Below are 13,737 nucleotides of genomic sequence, written 5' to 3' on the forward strand. Positions count from 1 at the left end.
AAAAAGTATTTTGAATTCTTACGGTCGTGGCAGACTGACTTTGTTACTGTCTTAATGTAGCTGAAATTCAAGTCTTGAGTATAGTATAGTATTTTGAGAAAAGTCCTAGTATATATTGTGTGATGACCCCTCCCTTCCACTAGGGGTGTGTGTCCTGTTTGCTGTCTCTCTTCTGTCTTTCAGGATGTCGCTCCAGCTGGAGCCGCACCTGGGCCACCTGGGCCTGCTTGAAAGTCTCTCCACCTGAACGTTGGCTGTCTCTTCCTCAGCTACCACGGCTGCTGGTTTGTTTTAGACATTTCCACATATGCACACATTACCAACTATATAACTAAACTAAACTGTTTGTTTAGTTTATATGTTCATTAAATAAATGTGTTTACACATCTGGTCTCCCATTCACATTGTAGCCTTTCACATAATGGTGAAATATGACAGGTACTTCAAGAAAAATAATAAATACATAAGTTTAGAATCCTGTTAAAAAAAAACTTGTATTTTAATGTATGTCATTAAAATAATATTAATAAATAAATGGGCTGCACGGTGGTGTAGTGGCTAGCACTGACGCCTCACAGCAAGAGGGTCTGTGGTTCGGATCCCGGTCTGGCAGGTCCTTCTGTGTGGAGTTTGCATGTTCGTGTCCAGGGTGTACCCTGCCTTCACCCCTTCACAGCTGGGATCGGCTACAGCGCCCCGCGACCCTAATGAGGATTAGCAGTTCAGATGATGGATGGATGGATGGATTAAAATAATCATACTATAGTGTCATCTAACATTTTGAATGTAATGTACAACTATGTCATAAAAAGCAATAGTTAATGTTTGCTATTTTAAATTAAAATGTAAAGTATTTTAATAAATATAAAGGTGGTATGCCATCAAGCCCTCAAAAAATAGTAATAAATGTAAATTATAAAATTGTAATATAATGTAATAGTATATTATGTCATAAAGTACTCATAGTCATAGGATAGTTATCCAAGTTATAAAAAATAACACATTGTATACTATGACAAAAAGTTACAAATATCACAATGACTTCAAAAAGTAATAGAATCATATAAAAATATGTTGAAACTTACCAACCTGTGTGCCTGCGTAGCAGTGGCTGAGTGGTGGTGACGTACTCAACACTGTGTGTTGGTGGTTTAGTTAGCTGTCTAACTGTTAGCTCGTTTCCCCGTCTGGCCACTGAGCAGCGGCCAGAGAAGTATAGAGCAGTGTGTGTACTGGTAGTTCAATAAGCTATGAGAAGAAAAAAATAATTCATCAAATGTTATTAAAAAATAGTAGTATAGTCTATCTGTATGTATGTCCTGTCTGTGTGATTGTGTCCACATATTCCAATAATTGGTTTATTCAATATACTTTGCACTAACCAAGGACATGCATTGTCCAAGTTGAGGCAATTTGGAAAGATTGTGGTGCTTTAACAATAAACTTTACAAATTGGCCCGTTACTTATTGCAATTCCCATTCTCCACAAATTATTAATAAACTTTGAATAAACAAGCGATAGTGCTCTGAGCAGCAGCGGAGTAGGCAATCCACTTTGGATGTTATTTCAAACCATTTTAGAAAAAGTCATTTGAAACTTTTAGGAAAAGGTAATAAAACAATATGGCAAGTGATTGGATGAACCATGTGTCAATCTCTTGCCGCAGACAGTCAGGTGAAGACTTTTTAATATTCTTTGCTTTTCTTTGAATGAAGAAATGCCAACTCTGATATAACTGATGCTATTGCAGCATCTACACTAACCTCTTCAGGAACCGCCATTGATTTTTTAAAAGGACCGGTCGTCTCTCCATGTCCTTTTACACACACAAACACATCCGTAGCTGCAGTTGCTCTTCAGATCGCTGATTGGTCCAGCACTGGCTTGCAGGACATATACTTATTACTTGAAGCCTCATAAGATAAAATTTTGTATGATATGCGATCCTCCTGTGATCTTGTGACATTGTGAGAATCTGTCTGCAGTACAAGGCAACGATGCAACACAATTCCTCTTCACCTCCTTGGAGTCTACGGGCAATGAGGGGTTCTCAACAATGCTGCATGCAACACTATGGGGCCAAGCATTTTACTACTCCAAGCAGGCACTGCACTAGTTTTGTTGTAAAAAAAGATTAAAATATATTTAGGTACAAATTAAACAAAGTTGCTCCTTAAAATTGTATAACCGACTTAATTGATACACTTTGGCCTTTTAATTTATTTTACTTTGGACATATTTGACCAAAGGATCCTGCACATTATCAATCACTTGTACTCACTTTGTACACTCATAGGGTTAAGTTAATTTAGATATTTTTTACTTCAACAAAGTGAGTACAAGTTGACAGTATGTAGAATTTCTCGAGTTTTCAATAGTCAAAGGTTATGCAAAATAAAATAACTGCAGGCAAATTTGCATCAACAAAGATGTCACAATATTAAAAGCAACTTTCTTTAGTTTGAAACCACATTGTTTATGTGTTACTTATTATTTGGTTCTAGGTATCTGTCAGTTTGACTTTCCAATATGTTTATAATAGTTACTTTTTTACAATCTGACATTCAGTAATTTAACGATCGACAAATGTTGGTTCAACTCTTGTGGGATTGTATCATGGACGGCCACCAGGTGGGAGTACACACTCAGCAGTCTCCGGCAGTGTAATCTGTTTTAGAGACTTGGGCTCTGACTGTTTGGTAGCCAAGCCGAGTCTAAACAACCTGTTACAGTAGATCACATATTCAGTCTTACTGTCACTGGAGGAGGAATGTGCATTTCAGATGCTTAAAGTTGGGCCTGTATAGCAAAGATCTAGCTAGTGTAATTGAGCTCTATCATGCGTAAAGTGTGTATGCTCTCGACTAGTAGAGGGAGGGGACTTGGTTTCCAACATTTCTGAGTTTAGTTTAGTAGAGCAGACTGTTTAAAATTCGGGGAATAAGTTATGTGGGATGGATTTGTGCTCGGTGGAGCACCATTAGTATATGATGTGTGTATGAGTTGGATATGGGTGTGTGTGCTTCCTCTGGGTCTGTGGGATTTTGGCCCATAATTCCTGCAGCTCTCAGGTCACAGCTCCTTTCTCACGCACATATTTGGCATTCCTTCCCCGACATGATTACCATACACCTTCCACTCTGGGTTTGGCTACGCAGAATATTTCCATCATTCCCGAGTGGAACTAGAGCAACGTTCCAGAAATGAACAACTCACCCCACCACCCCCTACTCGCTCTTCTTTAGCCCACCCCCCCAAACCCTGTTTCCCTTCCACCCCACTGTCTCCCCCTTATGCTACCCCCTCCAGCACAGATTCCTGCTGCCTTGCAATAGGATTCCTCTGGAACAACCCTTTTCCCCCCTGAGTCAGCTGTTTGTGTCTGCCGGCATGGTTGGGTCATTTGGCAGCGACATCTCTTCAATGACCTCCCGCTAGGAAGGAAGGGGAGGCACGGGGGGATAGGAGCAAGATAGAGAGGACAAGCAGCAATGACACTCCAACTCACTACTGCATGTTCCCCCCCACTGTCCTGTCTGATCCTTCATGTTGTATAATTATGGTAAAACTTTATAATGCGGAGGTCACGATTGATTTGGAACAGTCAGTACTTCGCAGTTTCAAGCAGTTCCCGAATGAGGCGGGTCCCATCTTAGATTTGTATTTTTTAAAGCAATGTAATGTCTGAGTTTTGAGCTTTAGTGACATCAACCTGACAAAAACTATGTAAACTAAATAACTGTTGTCTTTCTACTCTTACCCCTTGTCTCTATTATGAATCTGATTTGATTTCAAAGCACTAAAGTCATTGAAGATATTTTCGATCGTTGGTGGAAATGCAGAAGTTCATAGGTGACAGTCTGCTATTGGCCCTTCATACATGCACATATAATATTAGTTATTATGTAGTTTTCCAATGAACTGTCTATCTTTTCATCTATATAATGCCAAAAAACAGTAAAGAAATCGTATTAGGAGTGGGCGATGTGGATACAATCTATCACAGTAGATGTATTCTATATAAAGTATTGTATATTCAATAAATTAGTCCTGTGCACTGATTGATTGCGATATTGCCATGAATGATAAAATACAACCATATATATTAAAGTGATAAAAAAGCGGTATAAACTGTATGGCACAATCTTTGATAACAAATCTATACTGTATCATGGTATATCTCATCATATCGCCCAGCCCTACCGCGTATCACTATTTCTTTGAGCCCAGGAAAATGTCTTGGCTTGTTTTGTTCAACCAACAGTTTAAAACCCAAAGATATTCAATTTAGAGTGATATACAGAGAAAACAACCAAACCCTCATATTACAGTAGCTGGAACAAGCAGATGTTGGTAATTGTTGCTTAATACATGACAATTATTACTTAACAATATAGTTGCCAAATAATTTTTGTCGATCCACTTATTGGGCTTTGAAGCCAGCCACATCTGGAAGCTTGGCACACTTGAATCTCTTTCTACAATATATTCTTTGACAGACAAGAAAGCATGTTAAGAAGCAGTTTAAAGACGCTGTGGGACACAGGACATTTTTCTGTTTACTGAGTCGAGAAAGACACAGTTGCACACAGAGCTGAAATAAATAAATGAAATAATTTTATCGTAATAATTATAATAACCATCATAGTAAGATTGCTTATTTAGGGTTGCTGTCTTCTTTTATATATATAATATATATAACTTTCAATAAATTGTTCCCTTTAATATTTTTTCTCCTGTGTGTATGCTTGAGACTTTGGTTTGTTCCACTGAATGTCCTGGTAGCAGCATTCTGTATCCACGGTATCGCACAGGAGCATCATCCCCTGGGTCGTTTCTATAGCAATGCTAATAGACAAGGCACCCTCCCCGCAATGCTCGCCCCTGCACTTGTCATCCTCTGCACCTATAAGCTGAGGGTGTAGCGTCCCTGGGGAAGTGGGGGGGGGGAGGAGTCACGGAGAAGGTCTCCTGTTGTCTTTGGTCGGTTGTTGGTTTGGTTTGCTGTGATTGCTTGCTGTTTTTGGTGCAGCTTGGTTTTTATACATTCCAGTTCCTAAAGCTTCAGTCCCCACGGTGAGTTGTCACAGGTTCATGCAGGGACTGAATGGTCCCTTTCCAGAGTCCCTCGTGATCCAGCTTCACTCATGGTTGTTGGTGCACTCACTCACACACACACACACACACAAACACACACAATCCTACATACATTTCCTTGTCTTCTCGTTCTTACAAACATACGTTTATTCAGTAAATCACTCACTCGATGGTTCCCTCATTCATCCTTTTGTCAGCAGTCTCACGGGTTCACACCAATTTAGCAGTGAGACAAATAAGTGCATCACATGTCAGCAGTCCATTGTTGGTCCATTGGATATGTGAAGATCACTCCATCCCTTTTTTCCACTCTGCCGTTTTCCTGTCCGGTCCTTCCTGTTTTCCCTTTATCCATAGACTAAGCACCCACTTTCTTGTTCAGCCAGTCTTTCCCACCCCTTGTTCTATCGCTGTATGGTCCAGTTGTAATCCCATACATGACATGGTCCAGCTGGTCCAGAACAGGAGACACGAAGACCTTGTGGGTTTTGCGGTATTGGAATAAAGGCCTTCGTAGAGCCTGGGACTCTGGCTGCCCTTCAGCTTCCCTGTCAGTATTTCTGGCCTATGAATGGAAACAGAGCAGTTCCATAAAGCTTCCAGCGATGGCCTAGTAATGGTCCAGTTTGCCCAGTAAGGGAACTAAAACTAAGAGGAATGATCACTAACTAGTGGGCTGTAGTGGCAAATTAGTAGGTGTAAAGCTAAACCCCATGAATGATTCATCAAGTTTCTGGTCAATGTTTGTCCCAACAAAGAGAGGTGTTCAGTCGTGTGTGACAGAGGAGATGACTGGGTTAGCTATTGGCAGGCTCAGGTCAAGGCTCTGGATGAAAAGACAGTGGATGCTCGTGTTAGCCACTACTAGCGGGGCCCGGTAGCACGCACCCGCTTGCCCCGCTTGCTGACGGTAGTGAAGCGAAAGGGGGTGGTGAGGTCGGGCTGCTCACCAGGCGGGAAGCGCTTCATGAAGTGTACGTCCTGCTGGTTGGGGAGTGTGTGGGGACCACGGCGAGGACGTCCTCTTTTAGTGAAGCCCACATACCAGCCTGTGTGGCGCGCTGACATCAGAGCTGTGTAGTGGTTTTCCAGAACCTTTTCCACAAAAACGCAGTCATCGCTTCGGTTACTGGCCTTCTGAGAGAGCAGAGAAGAGAAACCACAGGTAACACACACACACACACACACACACACACACACACACACACACACACACACATTGGGAATACAAAGAGAGGCTAGTCAGGACACTAAAAGATAATTACATTTTTGATAACCATGTCCCTGAAAGAAAGAAGTCTCACCTTTCCGACCAGCTTTCCGCGGCGGTTCATGCACAGGTAGAAATTGGTTTCTTTGCCCCGGATTCTCACCTGGCTACCAAAGGTATCAGCCTCCACTACGAGCTGGGCTTGTGAAGGGACAGACAGAGGGACAGACAGACATTAGAGCCACAGGTAATGCAAAAAAATACAGTATGTTGTGGTTGCAGGATGTCAGAGGTTTATTGGGTTGTACCACACAAATATTAGAGGATGAAGATGACGCTAACCCAGATTAAGAGCTCACTTAGTTTCATGTTGTGGGAGATAATTCCGTTGCAGTGAACAACATTCAAATTAACACAAACGAGCCCCCAGCAAGCAATGTCACAGATTACCAGCCACCATTAAATCAGATTTGGGTTTTTAAATCAGATAAGGCATTCACAATAAATCCCAGTTTTAGGATTCATCGACGCTATTAAATGTGCTGATAAATCACAGGTCAATGCAAATGTCTCTGGCTGGACAGATGGTTGTCAGATAAGCCCGGTCACACACATGGATGTGAGGCTGCTGACCACAAATGGAGCTCGTAAAAAAGATAACAGCCAAAAGTAGACAGAGCACGGTGGGCCGAGAGGAGCGGGAGAACATACTGAGTGTCTGAGATACTGTTGTTGTAAGGTGAGTGCATGTGTGTGTGTGCACCTCTGTGTATTTGCGTGTGTGCAGGTGCATGCATGTTCATCCTTCCAGGCAATACTGCTTCACCAACAACACATCTTCAGAGAGCGCTTTTGCCTGTTTAAAAATAAATCCCTAAAATGGTTCCTACATGACCTTAGTCAACAAAGGGGTCAAGAGAAATCAATACCTCCCTCCCTCTTGCCCTCTTCGCTCTCTTCCCCCAACTCTCCTCTCGTCTCCCGTCTGCTCTTTCACTTCATGTTCATACCTTCATGCACCCGCCTCGTCTATGCATTATTTCTTCTCTCTCAGCTCCTGGCACATCTGTGTAATGCCTCATTGCCACAGTTGGTCAGTTTTGAGTGGATTGTTCAGCGTAGTAGTTGTCTACAAGCAGACAATGCTTTTTTGTCTATGGTCCCATCTCTGGCTTGAAGTGGTGTGACATGTTTGTGAATCGATTGGATGTGCGATAAGAGCGACCATTTGAGCACATGCAGAAATATGAACTCCAGCTCTATGCCTTGGCTTTCTACTGCTCATTGATTGTGTGTGGTTTAAGAATGGGTTAGACATCATTACAGATGGAGAAAGGTTGAAAGGAGGAGGGAGTGGGGGATGGACAGAGGGAGTGCTGTTTTAAATCCAGAGGAGACAACAGGGAGGATGAGAAATCAATGGAGGGATCGATGAAGGAGATGAGTTTCTAACACTCTACCTGCCAGGCTTTTCCCGCTAACTCACACTTGTTTTCACTAACTCTCTCTCTCTCTCTTTCTCTCTCTCTCTCTCTCTCTCTTCTCTCTCTCTCTCTCTCTCTCTCTCTCTCTCTCTCTCTCTCTCTCTCTCTCTCTCTCTCTCTCTCTCTCGTGAATCATTGAGTCAGCAGCCAGTCGATGAGGTCTTTGTACTCCCAAGACAAGCTCCACTGCCCCTCTGCCAAAGCCTGGGGAGGCATGTGTGTGTGCTTTTGTGAGTGTGCCGGCACAGTTGCATTCTGTATCCGTTCATGCATGCACTTGGTCAACCTTCAAGTCTTTGTACTTGCAGCCGTGAGTCTGTGTGAGTCTGTGCATGTGTGCAGGGAAGCATCTAACTATGTATACACTGACTCACACGTACCAAAGTGCCTGTGTTCTACTTTGTGTGTGTGTGTGTGTTTGTGCGTGTGTGTGTCTTACCAAATTTGTCTCCGTCTTCTCCTCGAGCGCTGATTCTGCGTCCCAGTACCTGGACGTGTTTGCCGCTGGTGCGGCTGTAGAGCTGATAGACCCGGTGGTGTCGCCGACTCATGGTGTCTCGCACCTGTGTTTGGTTCTCCACATGCACACTGAAGTTGACCCCATCCACACCAAGTACCTGCTGAGAACACACACACACGAACATACACACACAGGTTGGCATATGTATGCATATTAATAAAACTGCACGTAGTATCAATATACAACATTTCCTTTGTAATGTCGGAACACTCTTTGTCAAGCATTCAGACACTTACCTGTAATGGATTGCACATCACCAGCAACATCTGGATACATCTGGAAAAAGTGGAAACAGATGAATTTAGAAATATGTACGCAACATTGAATATTAGAGGAATTATGTGTGACACCATCGTTTCCATGTCTTTCGTCTCTGCTTTTCTTTTTGGTTCAAAATCTCTTTTTCTTATTGGGTTATTACTCCAATTGATGGGTGTGTGGCTGGCACAGAGACATGCCATACAGGCAGGCAGGCAGATGTCCAGGGATCGACAGACAGACAACACCCAGAGCAGTGTTTATTGTTCAGTCCAACCTCACTTTCTGACCCGTTCATGACTTTCACCACACCAAAATCTGGCCTCCAAATGACCTGATTGGACCGTGGCGAAATGGCAAACATACCAAGACAACTAGAACATGTTTTGGTTTGGACATCTAAGGGACTGTGCTGGCTTCTCTGTGTATGTAGACAGCTGGGCTGGACTACAGGTGTATGCTAAGCTGTGATGTGGCTTTGGAGAGCAGCAGAATGTGGTCATATTTAGAATGGCTATGAATGACTGACATGAGCTACCAAAGCATGTGGAAAGGTTATTTATTGGGGAATTTTTCAGTGTTATTTCTTATTACTTACTTATCCTTCTGATCTGTACCTTCAGAGAAATGTGTCATGGAAACAGCTGGTTCCAGTTACAATAAAACATTCTCACTTCATCACAATGCTTAAATTAAATTTAGACCTTGACCTTGGAGGCATCATGTTATTGACAGCTTTAGTAAGGGAGTGATTGTGTTGCGCAAAATCTACTCTGGTAGTCCTTGAACTGTTCTGAATTAGTGGCTGAAGAGATGAGGAAGTTCAGAACCAAGTGTGTGGGCTGAAAAGCAATTCTACGAATTTTGTCTTTCCTCACCTCATCTTCTCTCTCCCTGCATGCCTCTTGTCTCTCTCTCTTTGTTCTCTACTCATATTCTCTGACTTGTTGTCATCCTACTTCATCTCTCCTTCACGGTCTTTCTGTCCACTCTACCTTTCTCCTATCATTCCCTGCCTCCAATCTTCCTTTATGTTTGGGGTTAGCAGGGGGACTCCTCCACACTGTCATGGGCATGCACACAGATGTGCAGATGTGCGCAGGGTGTATGTGTGCGTACAGGAGGAACGGGCAGCTGACAGCTGGGCCAAAGCAAAGACATAGACACGGCTGAGAGAGGGAGATAGCGAAGAGAAGAGAGAGAGAGAGAGATAAACTGAGAGATACACAAAGGGATAGGGAGAAGGAAGGTGATGTCAGAATAAATAGAGGGGAGATGAAGCAAGAGAAGGCTGACAGATAATAAGAGAGGTGAGCGATAAAATCAGAAAGAAGATGCACAGATGTGAAAAAGGCTACGGTTGCATTTAGTAGGAAGGAGAAAAAGCGTCAAAATGAAAGACAGAAGGATAACCACAGAGTGTGGCCTGGCGTGAGAAGTAGACAAAAAGATAAATAATTGGAATGAAAGAAGAGGGGGTTGAACTCATGCACATTGTAACACATGTCACTGCCTCCTGACTAACACACACATACATATGCTTCCTCTCTCTTCCCTCCTCCTTCTCAGCATTTCTTTCCGGGTGTGTTGGCCCCTGAGCTGTTGTAATAGATGCAGATAACCTGGGCAATGCAGCATGTTGGCCCTCGCGTTTTGCCTGCGCAGACGAAAAAACCTGAGCGCCTGTGCATTGTGAGGGCTCTCAGCTGTTAAAACACCACGGCTGCACTGCTGCCGAGGACACTGCAGGAAAAGTGCCTCGGCACTGGATTCCCCCACTCCCACAAAAACCACAGACACTCCATATTATGCCAGCCACAGAGGGAAAGAGAAGGAGAGAGGAAAGAAGGAGACAGGATCAACCGGGGGGTGGGGGAGGGATGAGAAAACGAGAAAATAAGAGAGTGCCGAGTAAAAGTCGGGTAAAGTAAAGACAGAAGGAGGTATGGAGAGAGGGAAAGCCCGGTGCGCCTTGGCCGGCTGCCAAAACAAGCAAGCGTCTGACATCATAAACCTGCGTCCCAGCAGATCTACCATATGGAGACTGCGGTTAGACTAGCAGGCCTCAGTACCGAGGACTGGGCAGGAGCGTGGAGTGAGAGCGGTCGGCCTGGTGGGACTCGACACAGAGCAGTGGTTTCAGCTGTGTGTAGCAGCGGTTAGCGTGGTCGGCCAACACTGGAGCATTGGGCTTCGGCACAGTGCAAGCGTTTCAGATGTTCAGCAGTGGGCCTGGTGGAGCAATTGATAGCTGAGCAATAACAGGTTGTTGTGGCATAAGGCCCTTTGCCTGGAAGACTTTCAGAATGATCACGTTGGTAACACAGCATGGATGAAGTGAAGAGGCTGTGGTAAAATTGAAGAAAACTGCAAGAAGGAAATGAATAGAAAGATGATTGAATCTAAACTATGGATGGAAGACCTAAACTAAAACTAGCCGACTAAACAGTAAGGCTCCTCTGAGGATACAGCCAGGGGCAACGTCATTCAACAGTTATTAATTTGAACTTTTTTATCTGAGCAAGTAGCTGTGAAAAAAAAGAGGGATAGGCAAGATATGAAGACAGATGCAGGCAGTGAGGTGGTTAAGTGGAGAGTGTAAGGGAGACACAGACGAAGAGAGAGAAAGTCAGGCAGACACCAGCAGCAGCACACACCCTGTCCAGGTTGTGTGAGGAATGAGAAGTATCTGGAGATGACTGCCATCTGGGAGAAGTACAGCCGACACAAAGAAAGAAAAATAAATCCCTTGGCTTTTAACAAGACACACCTCAAATGGGCAAACTCAAGCCCCCTGAGTCTGTATCCTCCTCCCTTAGATTTGCTCTTGGCACTTTATCATTTTCCTATCCCGCTAGATAAAGCCGGTGTTATTTGACTGAACTTCAGAAATATTTTCAATGGGGGTGGGGGAGGGGGGCGGGGGTAAGCATTTTCTTGGCGATGGGAAAATGCCTTTTTCTAAATCAGTTTGGCCATCCCTGAAGTAAGTGCAGATGGTGATGGACATGTATATGGCAGGTTTCATGAGTAACAGGGCACTGACTCTGACCCAGTGACCCTGAACTGTCAGCCAATCAAAACAGGGCCTTCCATAGCATGTTTTCTATGGGGACTGATGAAGAGTGATGTAATCATCAGACACTGCAACATCTTCTCCATCATCTTCATCTCCAGCTATGCCTGTCAATAAACTAGTTTAAGTAACTAAAAAAGAGAGAGGATCCACGTAAATACAATTGTTACATGATAAAGTGATAAAAGTGACTTACAAGACGGTCAGCGTGGAAAGAAGGGGCCACATTGCTTCCCCCCTCCACTATGGAACTTGTCCCAGAGACAGTCTCCTCGCTCGGTCTAAGCCAGTCCGACAGTCCAGAGAGTTTCCTCCTGTGTTGTGAATCCGCTCGATGTTGTGCAGAGTCAAAGAGTCCGCGGACACTCCCGTTGGCATCGGCGGCGGCGTGCCCCGGTACTCCCGGCGTGCGTAAATGTGCGAGCGCGGGCAATATGGGGTGTGATGCCGGGGGAACTGTGCCACTGTGACCGCCGGGCAACCTCTAACAGCTGTCCAGAGTGACGGAGAAACGGATGGGCGGGGGAGCGAAGGGGGAGGTTAGGGCTATAAGGGCTGCGCGTCCCCGACACGGAGAGGAACAGGTGAAAGCGCGCTCACGCGTCACAGATAACCAATTCCAATCGACCTTCTTGACCCTCGCGGTGATGCTCAGCCCTGTGAGGAAGATGCTGTTCGTGCGTAACGTTCTGCGTAATCCAATGAGAAACGTTTCAGCGCCGGAGCAAGCTTCTGACCACCAAAAGGAATTCTGTAGCCGGTGAGATGAGACAAGAAAGTGGTAGAGTGTTCGTTCCGGCACAGACAGAAGTAGCGGACAGGTTTAGTGCCAGCAGAGCAGGGTCAGGAGCTGTTGGAGGTGAGTTAGCTGGGCTGGCTGATGGAGCAAACCGTGAACTGGAGACGGGGGCTCTGCGGGCGCAGGGTAATGCAGGGCCTCGGTCATGACTGCGTCCCCACGCTGGCTCAATGGGTCTGTGGCTCAGGTGACACCGAACAACAATGTCCGAGAGAGAGAGGGTGATAAGGTCCCAGAGTGGTCCAGCTCAGACGGGTATTGGGAGTTCTGAATGAAAATGGGAGGCGGTAATACGGGGGAAAGAAAGACGAGGGAGGGAGGGGTGGCTGTAGAGGATGGGAACAGCTGTGACTGGGTGGCGGACTCAGCCACCCGCGACCCAGCGAGGAAATGACAGCCGCACTTTGCACCTGATTTTGCGGACTTCCCCGCTTGCCTCAGCCGCTCGTTACCGCTTGGCTGCAAAAGTCCTCCCTGCGCCCTCTCGACACAATACCAGCCCAAACACAGCACGATGACATCACCTCCAAAATGTTTGAAGGGGGAAAATGCAATCCGACCTTTTTATTTATTTTTTTAAACCTAGAAAGTTTAAGCAGGTTTTCTGTGGGGAAAAAAACACGAAAGTCTCTTCGTTCCGAAAACGCGAACTCCGCGCTGCAAGAGGAGAGGAGTCGAGCTCACCAGTTTCTGAAGAAATAAAAGTTAAAACGTGCGCACTGGAAACGTGTTTACACCAAATCACACTGTCAGATCGACTTTTAGTCCAGAACCTGCACCGTCCCTCTTCCCCTTGTATTTGCCTCCCTGTTTCATTCAGACACCGGAGGAGAAAATGCAAAGAGAGAACACAAAAAGAACCCAGCCGTGCGTTTTTATCCACTTCACTGGTGTTATGCAGATCCTTCTTCCTTTAAAAAATGCCAAGGTTTCCTTCCATGAAAAGCTCTTCTTGAGGGGGGCTGCACAAGAGAGGCGCGTCGACAGGCACCGACCTCACTCCAAGAAAAACCAGAACAAGATTTTAACAGACGCGGATCAATCCTCCCTCCTCTCCTCTCCTCACTCCCTCCACCCCTCTCCGTCTCCCCCCCCCCCCTCCTCTCTCTCCGCCTCACACATGCACACTTATTGGATCAAAATGGAATTAGCCAGTCGTTATTTGATGCCGACCCAACTTAAACTGAAAAATACAAGTGAAAAAAATCTGCTAATGAGGTGAGATAATTTCACTTGTTTACAATGCAAAGCAACTGACTCCTCTAAATTTCACAAATTTGGCTACTTTTCTA

At 44.8% G+C, this 13,737-nt stretch overlaps 1 protein-coding gene across 1 annotated transcript; it reads right to left on the reverse strand.

Moving 5' to 3' along the window:
- Window positions 1–4,547: 4,547 nt before the first annotated feature.
- Window positions 4,548–11,898, reverse strand: fgf18a (fibroblast growth factor 18a). Its single transcript, XM_068583338.1, has 5 exons — window positions 11,843–11,898; window positions 8,549–8,588; window positions 8,232–8,412; window positions 6,403–6,509; window positions 4,548–6,235 (listed from the first exon to the last, which is right to left on the reverse strand). The coding sequence occupies exons 1-5, from the start codon at window positions 11,872–11,874 to the stop codon at window positions 5,963–5,965; spliced, it is 633 nt and encodes a 210-aa protein (XP_068439439.1). The 5' UTR covers window positions 11,875–11,898; the 3' UTR covers window positions 4,548–5,962.
- Between the last annotated feature and the right edge of the window lie 1,839 nt (window positions 11,899–13,737).

Source organism: Clinocottus analis, unplaced genomic scaffold (assembly GCF_023055335.1).
Source record: "Clinocottus analis isolate CAN_PGR_092001 unplaced genomic scaffold, fCliAna1.0.p SCAF_10, whole genome shotgun sequence".
In the NCBI taxonomy this organism is placed as follows: Eukaryota; Metazoa; Chordata; class Actinopteri; order Perciformes; family Cottidae; genus Clinocottus; species Clinocottus analis.